Here is a 12,500-nt window from a genome sequence, read left to right as displayed (position 1 = left end):
TGTCCAATCAGGAGGCAGATCCCAGTGACATCACGGCGCAGATGAACGAACTGGAGGAAGCTCTGAAGTCCCCGCCCCCTTCTACAGAAGCGCCCTCTGGCCCCGCCCCTCCCGCGTCAAACCCCCCGCCTCAGACACGCCCACGACACAAGCCCCGCCTCCAGCGCCGTGTGAGGTCACCACACACCGGGTCCCGCCCCCTCTACAGACCCCGCCCCTCTACCACAGACCCCGCCCCCTCTACCACAGACCCCGCCCCTCTACCACAGACCCCGCCCCCCCGCAGCAGAGACTGGCTCAGTGTAAAGTTTTAGGAGTTTTTTAAACGTTTGTAGGTTTTTTGTTTTTTTTTGAGGAAACGGAGAGAACTCGGACACTTTGGTTTATTCATCGTTTTCATGTTCCTCCAATAAACTCTTCATCAAAAGTGTTTTTACTTTTGTTCAAAGATCCGTTTGTAAAATAAAACGACTTGTCTCATTCTTCACATTTTCAAATGTTTCAGCTCTGAAAATCTGTTTGAAGAGAAGGTTTCACACACAGGTGCAGGAGGGCGTCCGGCGTCCGACGCACTGATGCTTTGGAGACGACCACAACGAGCGACCGTTCGCCACCGAACGGCGCCGCGGTGAGTTTGTGAGGAGGCTCGTGTCGCTCGTGTCTGACGCTCTGAACACGACAAAACTCTGGGTTTTCAGGTGATTTTCAGGGGGTTTTCAGGGGTTTTGTTGTCGGGCCTCGTCCTGACTCGTCCTGACTCGTCCTGACTCGGGTCCGCGCCGCGGGTCTTGAAACAAAACAAAACCAGGTCTTGAAACAAAAACACGTCACACACAGAATTTGCAGCAGAAACATTTTTATTAGAAATTTAAAAAATAAAACAGAAACACGACGTTCAGAAACATTCGGCCTCGTCTTAATCTAAATGTAATGTTTGGACACGGCTTTGGTGTAACGGACATTTTGTTTTCAGTCGTCATGGAAACGGAGCGTGACCTCGGGTTAACCTTTAACATTTCACTAAGCCCCACCCACTGTTCATCCAATCAGAAGTGTGAACGGTCTGAGGGACACGACTTCTGTCCAATCACAGACGAGGACAGAACAACAAGAGGTGAAGTTTAGTTTTGGTGAAGTTTCCACAAATGTGACGAGGAGGAAGAGGAGGAAGAGGAGGAAGAGGAGGAAGAGGAGGAAGAGGAGAGGCAGGCGGACGGGAGGACAGACTTGATGAGGCAGCAACTGGAGAGGACGAGGATGAGGAGGAGGAGGAGTCGGGTAAAGGCAGCAACTGTTGCTCATTTAGAACCAAAGAATCAAACGCAGAACGAGAGGAAGAGGAGACAGACCCAGACTCTGTCCTCTCCCTCCTCAGTGACGGGTTCATCCTGCGGGGGGGGGGGGGGTTAGGAGTTTTTGGGGTCGTGTAGGATCCACGCGGCGCCGACACAGGCTCTGGGGGGGGGCTGATGGGGGGTTTTCCCGTGGGGGGGGTTCAGGCGGCGCTGGACACGGCGAGTTTCTTGAGGTGATCCATAAAGACCTGCAGACTGACGTCGTCCGTGAGGATCGGGGCCCCGGACTCCTGAGGGACACAGCACAGGTCAGAGGTCACAGGTCAACAGGTCAGAGGTCAACAGGTCAGAACGGTCACAGGTCAGAACAGGTCACAGGTCACTCACCTGACCCCAGGTGTACATGTTGTTGTGGGTCTGGGAGGGGTTCACTTTGGACAGAAGGAACCGAGCCTGAGAAAACAAAGTGAGAGGTCACAGAGAGGTCAGAGGTCACAGAGAGGTCAGAGGTCACACTGTGGGCTTGAGGTGGTTTAGACGAGTTGTGTGTGGATCTGTTTTTAAGGAGCTTTGGTTTCTGTTTTAGAACGTGAGGACGGCGGGGTCAGGGTTTGGAGGTGGGCGGGGTCAGGGTTTGGAGGTGGGCGGGGTCAGGGTTTGGAGGTGGGCGGGGTCAGGGTTTTGGAGGTGGGCGGGTCAGGGTTTTTGGAGGTGGGCGGGGTCAGGGTTTTTGGAGGTGGCGGGGTCAGGGTTTTTTGGAGGTGGGCGGGGTCAGGGTTTTTGGAGGTGGGCGGGGTTTGGAGGTGGGCGGGGTCAGGGGGGTCAGAGGTGGGCGGGGTCGGGTGGTACCTGGGAGCCTCCGTGTTCCGTGTCGATGTAGCGCGGCGTGGGGAAGCGCGTGTGCAGAAGTTCTTGGGCGTCGTCCACAGGAGCCTGCAGCAGGTGCTTGAAGTTCTCGTACTCGGGCATTTCATGATATTTGGCTTTTCTCCACTGAGCCACAGTCTGCACCAGAACACGAAGGAACCACAGAGAACGTGAAGGAACCACAGAGAACGTGAAGGAACCACAGAGAACGTGAAGGAACCACAGAGAACGTGAAGGAACCACAGAGAACGTGAAGGAACCACAGAGAACGTGAAGGAACCACACGAGAACGTGAAGGAACCACAGAACGTGAAGGAACCACACAGAACGTGAAGGAACCACACAGAACGTGAAGGAACCACAGAGAACGTGAAGGAACCACAGAGAACATGTTTAGAACACGCTGAGGAGTCACCAAAAACTCACTAAGAACATGAAGAGTAGCAGTAACAGTAGTACTAGCAGTATATGCAGGACTTGTAGTATTTGTAGTACTTGTAGTATCTGTAGTAGTAGTTGTAGTATTTGTAGTAGTACTTGTAGTAGTACTGTAGTAGTAGTAGTACTTTAGTAGTACTTGTAGTAGTGTTAGTAGTAGTGCTTGTAGTAGTACTTGTAGTAGTAGTACTTGTAGTAGTAGTACTTGTAGTAGTAGTAGTAGTACTTAGTAGTGTAGTAGTACTTAGTAGTAGTACTTGTAGTAGTACTTAGTAGTAGTAGTACTTGTAGTAGTACTTGTAGTAGTAGTACTTGTAGTAGTACTTGTAGTAGTACTTGCAGTAGTAGTACTTGTAGTAGTGCTTGTAGTAGTACTTGTAGTAGTAGTACTTGTAGTAGTACTTGTAGTTAGTACTTGCAGTAGTAGTGCTTGTAGTAGTGCTTGTAGTAGTACTTGTAGTAGTACTTGTAGTACTTGTAGTAGTAGTGCTTGTAGTAGTGCTTGTAGTAGTAGTAGTACTTGTAGTAGTAGTACTTGTAGTAGTACTTGCAGTAGTAGTAGTACTTGTAGTAGTACTTGTAGTAGTGCTTAGTAGTACTTGTAGTAGTACTTGTAGTAGTACTTGTAGTAGTACTTGTAGTAGTACTTGTACCTCTCCGTGGTAGATGAGGATCTGGAAGAACGTGTCCATGAGGAGGATTCTGTCCGGAAGAATCGAACTGGAGTCCAACAGAACTGGCTACAAGAAAAACTGGGTCAGAACCAGGACTAGACCAGGACTAGACCAGGACTAGACCAGGACTAGACCAGGACTAGACCAGGACTAGACCAGGTGGAGTCCCTCAGGCTGGGCAGATAGGGGGCGGGGCAGTAAGGTCTGTGTGGGTCCCTGTGTGTGAGTCTGTGTGGGTCTGTGGGGGGGTCAGTAGGTCAGTGGGGGGGTCAGTGGGTCTGTGGGGGGTCAGTGGGGGGGTCAGTAGGTCAGTGGGGGGTCAGTGGTCTGTGGGGGGGTCAGTGGGTCTGTGGGGGGGGGTCAGGGGGGGTCAGTAGGTCCCTGTGGGGGGGTCAGTGGGGGGTCAGTGGGTCAGTGGGTCTGTGGGGGGGTCAGTGGGTCCCTGTGGGGGGGGGGTCAGTAGGTCCCGGTGGGGGGGGGGGTCAGTGGGTCTGTGGGGGGGGGGGTGGGGGGGTCAGTGGGTCTGTGGGGGGGTCAGTGGGTCAGTGGGGGGTCAGGTCTGGGGGGTCAGGGGGTCAGTGGGTGTGGGGGGGTCAGTAGGTCCCTGTGGGGGTCAGGGTCAGTGGGTCAGTGGGGGGGTCAGTAGGTCCCTGTGGGGGGGTCAGTGGGTCTGTGGGGGGGTCAGTGGGGGGTCAGTAGGTCCCTGTGGGGGGTCAGTGGGGTCAGTGGGGGGGTCAGTGGGTCTGTGGGGGGGTCCAGTGGGTCCCAGCGGGGGGGGTCAGTAGGTCCCTGTGGGTGGGGTCAGTGGGGGGTCAGTGGGGGGGTCAGTAGGTCCCTGTGGGGGGGGTCAGTGGGTCCCTGTGGGGGGTCAGTGGGGGGTCAGTAGGTCCCTGTGGGGGGGTCAGTGGGTCTGTGGGGGGTCAGTGGGTCAGTGGGGGTCAGTAGGTCCTGTGGGGGGGTCAGTGGGTCTGTGGGGGGGTCAGTAGGTCCCTGTGGTCGGGGGTCAGTGGTCCCTGTGGGGGGGTCAGTGGGTCAGTGGGGGGTTCAGTAGGTCCCTGTGGGGGGGTCAGTGGGGGGGTCAGTAGGTCCCTGTGGGGGGGTCAGTGGGTCCCTGCGGGGGGGCCCTTACCTCCGGGGGCCCGTTGAAGGAGTAGGCGTAGAGGACGGGCTGGACCATGATGAGGGCCTGGGTCAGGTCTTGGCGGTTGAAGTGGTGTCTGTAGAAGCTGCTCTCGTCTGGACTGTTGTTAAACACCTGAAGGAACGGAGACCTGCGCAGGTGGAACATGAACTGTGGACCAATCACAGACAGGCAGGGTTAAACACACCAATCACAGACAGGCAGGGTTAAACACACCAATCACAAGGAGGGTTCAAGGTTAAAGGTCATAGGAGGTCAGAGGTCACCTGAGGATACAGGGAGAAGGTCTCAGAGAATCTGAAGGAGTTTGGGTCGTCCTTATGATAATCTCCAAACTTCTGACACTGGAACAAACAAAAGACAAATACTACAAGTACTACAAGTACTACTACTACTACTACTACTACTACTACTACTACTACTGTACTACTACTACTACTACTACTACTACTACTACTGTACTACTACTACTACTACTGCTGTACTACTGCTGTACTACTGCTGTACTACTACTACTGTACTACTACTACTGTACTACTACTACTGTACTACTACTGTACTACTACTGTACTACTACTACTACTGTACTACTGTACTACTACTACTACTGTACTACTACTGTACTACTACTACTACTGCTACTACTACTGTACTACTGCTGTACTACTACTACTGTACTACTACTACTGTACTACTACTACTACTACTGCTACTACTACTACTACTACTACTACTGTACTACTGTACTACTACTACTGTACTACTACTACTACTACTGTACTACTACTGTACTACTACTGTACTACTACTGTACTACTACTACTGTACTACTACTACTGTACTACTACTACTGCTACTACTACTACTGTACTACTACTACTGTACTACTACTACTGTACTACTACTGCTGTACTACTGCTGTACTACTGCTGTAGTACTGCAGCACTAATACAGCAGTACAACTGTACTACTGCTGTAGTAGTACAGTTGTACTGCTGTAGTAGTGCTGTAGTAGTACAGTACTGCTGTAGTAGTGCTGTAGTAGTACAGTACTGCTGTAGTAGTGCTGTAGTAGTACAGTACTGCTGTAGTAGTGCTGTAGTAGTGCTGTAGTAGTGCTAGTACAGTAGTGCTGTAGTAGTGCTGTAGTAGTACAGTAGTGCTGTAGTACTGCTGTAGTAGTGCTGTAGTAGTACAGTAGTGCTGTAGTAGTGCTGTAGTAGTACAGTAGTAGTACAGTAGTACTGCTGTAGTAGTGCTGTACTGCTGTAGTAGTACTGCAGTAGTGCTGTAGTAGTGCTGTACTGCTGTAGTAGTACGTAGTGCTGTAGTAGTGCTGTACTGCTGTAGTAGTACTGCAGTAGTACTGTAGTAGTACAGTAGTACTGCTGTAGTAGTGCTGTACTGCTGTAGTAGTAGTGCTGTACTGCTGTAGTAGTACTGCAGTAGTGCTGTAGTACCACAGCAGTACCAGAGGGGGCACTGTGTCGTACCAGGCGGATGAGTTGTCGGTCCAACCATCTCAGGACGTCGGGTCCTTCCTCCGTCTCGGCTCGATAAACCGCCAACCGAGCCATCAAGATGGCCGCCGCCTCCTGGTCAAACGACGCCGCGATGCTCTGGATCTGACTCTGAGCGTCTGTACACAAGTACTACTACAAGTATCTAAGTACAACACTAAGATACTACAGAGACTACTATACAAATACTATACTACTACTACTACTACTACATCTGCTCAGTCCGATAAACACAAGTACTACTACTACTACCAGTAGTCTATACAGCCTATAAGTAGTACCTGCTATAGCCTACCTGTAGTGCAGTAGTAGATCTTCAGTAATTTGTAGTATTTGTAGTACTTACTTCCTGGCAGTGACTCTGATTCGTCTTTGTCTGTAGTAGTAGTAGTAGTAGTAGTAGTAGTATTTGTAGTACTTACTTCCTGGCAGTGACTCTGACTCTGTATTCCTCTAGTAGCTCGAGTCCTTGATATTGAGTCACAAACTGAACGGCTCCTCGACCTCCCTGAGGAATCGGAGCGCTGTGCTGCAGGTCACACAGGTCATACAGGTCACACTCAGGTCATACAGGTCACATACAGGTCATACAGGTCACATACAGGTCATACAGGTCACACTCAGTCATACAGGTCACACTCAGGTCACTCAGGTCACACTCAGGTCACACAGATCACACTCAGGTCATACAGGTCACACTCAAGTCACACTCAGGTCACACTCAAGTCACACTCAGGTCACACAGATCACACTCAGTCACACAGATCACACTCAGGTCACACTCAGGTCATACAGGTCACTCAGGTCACACTTAGGTCACACTCAGGTCACACTCAGGTCACACAGATCACACTCAGGTCATACAGGTCACACTCAAGTCACACTCAGGTCACACTCAGGTCACACTCAGGTCACACAGATCACACTCAGGTCACACAGATCACACTCAGGTCACACAGGTCACACTCAGGTCACACTGGTCACATTCAGGTCACTCAGGTCACACTCAGGTCACACAGGTCACACTCAGGTCAGAAGTGTGTCTCAGTTCAAACCACTCAGACCATCATTAGTCTTGAGGGGGCAAGGGGGTCAGTAGTCTGTGGGGGGGTAGTCTGTGGGGGGTCAGTAGTCTTGTGGGGGGTCAGTAGCCTGTGGGGGAGTCAGTAGACTGTGGGGGGGTCAGTAGTCTTGTGGGGGGGTCAGTAGCCTGTGGGGGGGTCAGTTGTGGGGTCAGTAGTCTTGTGGGGGGGTCAGTAGCCTGTGTGGGGGGTCAGTAGACTGTGGGGGGGTCAGTAGTCTTGTGGGGGGGTCAGTAGCCTGGGGGGGTCAGTGGGGGGTCAGTAGTCTGTGGGGGGTCAGTAGCCTGGGGGGGGGGGGGGGGGGTCAGTAGTCTTGGGGGGGTCATGGGGGGGGTCAGTAGCCTGTGGGGGTCAGTAGACTGGGGGGTCAGTAGTCTTGTGGGGGGGGGGGGGTGGTCAGTGGGGGGGCTCTCTCGCTCTGAGCTGTAATTGTTTCTCTGCAGGTGACTGACGGCGTCTCCATGGAAACACTGCACAGGTGATTACAGGTAATTACACAAGCCCCGCCCCCTTCCCTCTGCACACAACACCTGAGACCAGAGACCAGACCAGGACTGAACCAGAGACCAGAGACCAGACCAGGACTGAACCAGAGACCAGAGACCAGGACTGAACCAGAGACCAGACCAGGACTGAACCAGAGACCAGAGACCAGACCAGGACTGAACCTGTCCAGAGGATCCAGATCAAAACCAGAGACAAAACCAGGTCTACACCAGGTCTACACCAGGACTGGACCAGGATCAAGGAGGAGTCTAAACCAGAGTCCGGACCGGAAACTACACCAGAGACCGGACCAGAGACCAGAGACCGGACCAGAGACCGGACCAGAGACCGGACCAGAGACCGGACCAGAGACCGGACCAGAGACCAGAGTCTGGAGAGAAGATGAGACTGGAAAAACTGAATCAAAGTGAATTTACCCAAGACAACGTTTGATGGAACTAAACTGGAACTAAACCAGGTCTGAACCAGAACTAAACCAGGACTAAACCAGGTCTGAACCAGAACTAAACCAGGACTAAACCAGGTCTGAACCAGGACTAAACCAGGACTAAACCAGGTCTGAACCAGGACTAAACCAGGACTCATGGACTTATTTTTAAATTTCTTTTGTTTCTTGATTTTAAAAAAATAAATTTGAGATTTTTTTTAGAGCTGCAACTGAACCATGACTCAGCAAATCCTCTGAGCTTAGACTAATGACAGGCTCCAGACCAGGACTAGACCAGGACTAGACCAGGACTAGACCAGGACTGAACCAGGACTGAACCAGGACTGAACCAGGACTAGACCTACAGTAGAATCAGAAGTGGATCTGGAGGAGAAGGTTCTGCTCCTGTTTCAGACTCGACTCCATCTGAAAACATCTCAACGGCTCTTCGCTCTCCAGACCCAGACTCAGACCCAGACCCAGACCCAGACTCAGACCCAGACTCAGACCCAGACCCAGACTCAGACTCAGACTCAGACTCAGACCCAGACCCAGACCCAGACCCAGACTCAGACCCAGACCCAGACTCAGACCCAGACTCATCCCCCTGACCCGCAGACCCATGTGACCCTGGTGTGTGGAGGCAGAGGTGCGTTTGACCCTCAGGATGAACTGCTCCCTGCTCCAGGCCCCGCCCAACCTCTCTGACCCCTGTGGGGAGGGTCCCTCTGGGGCCCCGGGGCTCTGCGGGGCCCTGTACTCGTGTCTGCTGGCTCTGCTCCTGCTGCCTGCTGCTGCGGGGAACCTGAGTCTGATCCTGACCCTCTGGACCAGAGACCCGGACCTCAGAGTCCTCGGAGGCCTCAGGGGGACGCCGGGGCACGGGACTAGAGGCTCCGGGGGGCCCGCGTGGTCCGGGGGGCCCGCGTGGTCCGGGGGTCCGTGCTCCTGCTTCACTCTGAGCCTGAGCGTGTCTGACCTGCTCCTCGGCCTCAGCGTCGTCCCCTCGGCTCTGTACTGCAGCATCGCCAACGTCCACCAGGGGGAGCCACACCCACACTGGTCAGTCACAGTCTGCTCAGGCAGGACGCCGCTTCTACTACTCTTCTTCCTCCTCACCCTCTCCTCTTCCTCACCCTCTCCTCTTCTTCCTCCTCTTCCTCACTTCCTCTTCGTCAGGTGTCAGGTGGGCGGGTTCCTCTTCGTCCTCTTCCTCACGTCGTCTCTTCACGCTCGCTTGTGGGCGGCGGTGAGGCAGTTTTGGGAGATCCGTCACGCCCTCAGTAATGGCCGCCTGTGGACTTCCTGTCGGATCCGCGTGTTGATTCTTCTTCTGTGGATTTACAGTGTCGTTAACGCCGCACTTCCTGTCCTGGGCGTGGGAAAGTACAGGTAGGAGCCGCCGCGCTCGCACCTGAGTGATGTCACATCCTGTACACGCCCTGTTCTGTCCCTCACACTGACGTTGCACCGGGGCCTTCTGTATGTGTGTCTATGGGGGAATGTTCAGCAGTTACCATGGAGCCACGACGCACAAACGCACGAACACAAACAGAAACGCACAAAGCACACGCAAACAGAAACACCGATAAAGACGTTTTAAGATCGTCTGAAAACTCCAGAAAAAAAACAACAAAGTGATTTAAAGAAACATTTAAAGTGACAGAGTCGAGTTTAACTGAAGGAGACGCACAAACACACTGAGCTAATGCTAACGCTAATGCTAATGCTTTATTTCCATGTTGTTTATCACAGACGCAGTCGGGTTATATTTATATTTACATTATATATTTGTATACATGCTGTATATATATATTATGTGTTATATACAGGTACAGCGTCGCTCGCGCTCTGTGCGCTCAGTCTGCTCGAGGATGATGTATATATGTTGTATATATGTTGTATAAATGTTGTATAAATGTTGTATGTTGTATAAATGTTATATGTTGTATATATGTTTTATATATATATATGTTATATTTTTGTGTTATATACAGGTACAGCGTCGCTCGCGCTCTGTGCGCTCAGTCTGCTCGAGGATGATGTATATATGTTGTATAAATGTTATATGTTGTATATATGTTTTATATATATGTTTTATATATATATATGTTATATTTTTGTGTTATATACAGGTACAGCGTCGCTCGCGCTCTGTGCGCGCTCAGTCTGCTCGAGGTGGACGGCGTCTCCAGGGCGATGTCGTTGTGGTGGCTGATTGTTTCCGTGGCGACGCCGCTGACGCTCACGTGCGCGCTCCAGGGGTACGTGGTGCACGTGGCGCGGCGACAGGCGCGAAGAGGAACCTTCAGGTGCAACGAGACGCACTGTTTCTACGTCCCCGCCCACGTCTACGAGAAGAGCTCCAACGCCCTGCTCACCGGGACAGGTCCGACTGAGACCGGGACCGAGACCGGACCGAGACCGGGACCGTGACCAGGACCGAGACCAGGACCGAGACCAGGACCGTGACCAGGACCGTGACCAGGACCGAGACCAGGACCGAGACCAGGACCGAGACCAGGACCGAGACCAGGACCGTGACCAGGACCGTGACCAGGACCGTGACCAGGACCGAGACCAGGACCGAGACCAGGACCGAGACCAGGACCGTGACCAGGACCGAGACCAGGACCGAGACCAGGACCGGGACTGAGACCAAGATCAGGACCACGACCAGAACAGGGAGGGACCAAGACCAGGACTGGGACTGAGACCAGGACAAACACTAGGACTAGGACCAGGACCAGGACCAGGACCAGGACTGGGCTCCAGGGTCTAGCCTGGTTTGCAGGTGGGATCATAACCAGTTTAGGAGCTGCTCAGATTCAGACTCATAAATGTGACACATGTAAACAGAACGACAGGTGTGTTTGTCTTTCATTACAGACGCACAGACAGGTGAGACAGGTGAGACAGGTGAGACAGGTGAGACAGGTGAGTGTCAGGTGAGTGTCAGGTGAGTGTCAGGTGAGGACAGGTGAGGACAGGTGAGGCAGGTGAAGGCAGGTGAGACAGGTGAGGCAGGTGAGTGTCAGGTGAGGCAGGTGAGGCAGGTGAGACAGGTGAGGCAGGTGAGTGTCAGGTGAGGTGACAGGTGAGTGTCAGGTGAGTGTCAGGTGAGACAGGTGTGACAGGTGCACTCATAGTTCTAATAATGTTCTGTGATGTTTTTATTAGTCACATATTTACACAAAGTAACAAACGAGTCTGACACAGACCAGGACTAAACCAGGACTAAACCAGGACTAAACCAGGACTAAACCAAGACTAAACCAGAACTAAACCAGGACTAAACTAGGTCTAGACCAGGTCTAAACCAGGTGTGGTCCTGTTCTCTCGTCAGGTGCGCTGCTTTTCACCTGGACTCCGTTTCTTTCTGTGAGTCTTTATGAAGTTCTGAGTCTGGACCTGGTCCCGGTCTGGGTCTCTCAGGGGTCCGTGCTCTTGGTGCTGAGCAGCTGCGCCGTGACCCCCGGAGTCACCTGCCTCACCCAGACGTAAGCCCCGCCCCCTGCACCTGACACGCACCTGACACATGAGAGGACACCTGACGCGCACCTGACGCGCACCTGACGCGCACCTGACCTGACGCGCACCTGACGCGCACCTGACGCACACCTGACGCACACCTGACGCACCTGACACACTGTTACGTGTGTCTCCGTTTGTTCCGTTTGTTCCGTTTGTTCCGTTTGTTCCGTTTGTTCCATTTGTTCCGTTTGTTCCGTTTGTTCCATTTGTTCCGTTTGTTCTGTTTGTTCCAGGCCGTATCGGGCGGCGGCGTGCGTCCTCATGTCCCGCCTCCTTCAGCGGTTCTCACGCCCAAGCCCCGCCCCTCCTCCTGAAGCGGCCAATCAGATCTCTACGACCTGGGACGTCACTTCCTGGAGCCGGGAACGCCGCCTCGTGATTCGCCAACGCGGATTTATGTTTCTGCGGCAACGGAGACTGACGGGAGCAGGCAGGGGCAGGCAGGGGCAGGCAGGAGGGCAGACAGGGGAAGGCAGGGGAGGCAGAGCAGGCAGGGAGCAGGCAGGAGCAGGCAGGGCAGGCAGGCAGGGGCAGGCAGGGGCAGGCAGGGCAGCAGGGACAGGGAGCAGGCAGGGGCAGGCAGGGGAAGGACAGGGGCAGACAGGGAGCAGCAGCAGGGGCAGACAGGGGGCAGGCAGGGGCAGCAGACAGGAGCAGACAGGGGAAGGCAGGGGCAGGCAGGGGCAGGACAGGAGCAGACAGGAGCAGCAGGGGGCAGGGGCAGACAGGAGCAGACAGGGGAAGGCAGGGGGCAGCAGACAGGAGCAGGCAGGGGCAGGCAGGGGCAGGACAGGGGCAGGCAGGGGGCAGGGCAGGGGCAGACAGGAGCAGGCAGGGGCAGGGCAGGGAGCAGGCAGGAGCAGACAGGGCAGGCAGGGGCAGACAGGAGCAGACAGGGGCAGACAGGAGCAGGCAGGGGCAGACGGATTTCTGACTCGATGTTTGCTAAATAAATAAAAGTTAAAGTTGTTCTCGTCCGTCGTGTCTTGGATCTGTGGATAAGCCCCGCCCCCTC

General features: G+C 53.5%; 2 protein-coding genes across 2 annotated transcripts in view; one reads left to right on the top strand and one right to left on the bottom strand.

The window, feature by feature from the left end:
- The window catches only part of znf839 (zinc finger protein 839), a 20,548-nt gene extending 19,791 nt beyond the window's left edge, over window positions 1-757 (top strand). The window contains exons 18-19 of the mRNA XM_055160535.1: window positions 1-213; window positions 699-757. The exon at window positions 1-213 is cut by the window's left edge and continues 23 nt beyond it. Of these exons, the coding sequence (XP_055016510.1) occupies window positions 1-213; window positions 699-757 (272 nt within the window). The remainder of the gene's footprint in view (window positions 214-698) is intronic.
- Window positions 758-1,438: 681 nt separating this feature from the next.
- The window catches only part of sec23a (Sec23 homolog A, coat complex II component), a 27,697-nt gene continuing 16,635 nt past the window's right edge, over window positions 1,439-12,500 (bottom strand). The window contains 8 exon segments of the mRNA XM_055156486.1: window positions 1,439-1,585; window positions 1,683-1,748; window positions 2,145-2,300; window positions 3,254-3,340; window positions 4,404-4,565; window positions 4,682-4,759; window positions 5,909-6,080; window positions 6,358-6,464. Coding sequence (XP_055012461.1) covers window positions 1,496-1,585; window positions 1,683-1,748; window positions 2,145-2,300; window positions 3,254-3,340; window positions 4,404-4,565; window positions 4,682-4,759; window positions 5,909-6,080; window positions 6,358-6,464 — 918 coding nt within the window. The 3' untranslated portion in view covers window positions 1,439-1,495.

The sequence above is a fragment of the Boleophthalmus pectinirostris genome, unplaced genomic scaffold, assembly GCF_026225935.1.
Source record: "Boleophthalmus pectinirostris isolate CB_2022bp ecotype Guang Dong unplaced genomic scaffold, ASM2622593v1 HiC_scaffold_10, whole genome shotgun sequence".
In the NCBI taxonomy this organism is placed as follows: Eukaryota; Metazoa; Chordata; class Actinopteri; order Gobiiformes; family Gobiidae; genus Boleophthalmus; species Boleophthalmus pectinirostris.
The sequence above is the reverse complement of the archived record's forward strand: the minus strand, read 5'-3'. Positions and strand labels throughout refer to the sequence as shown.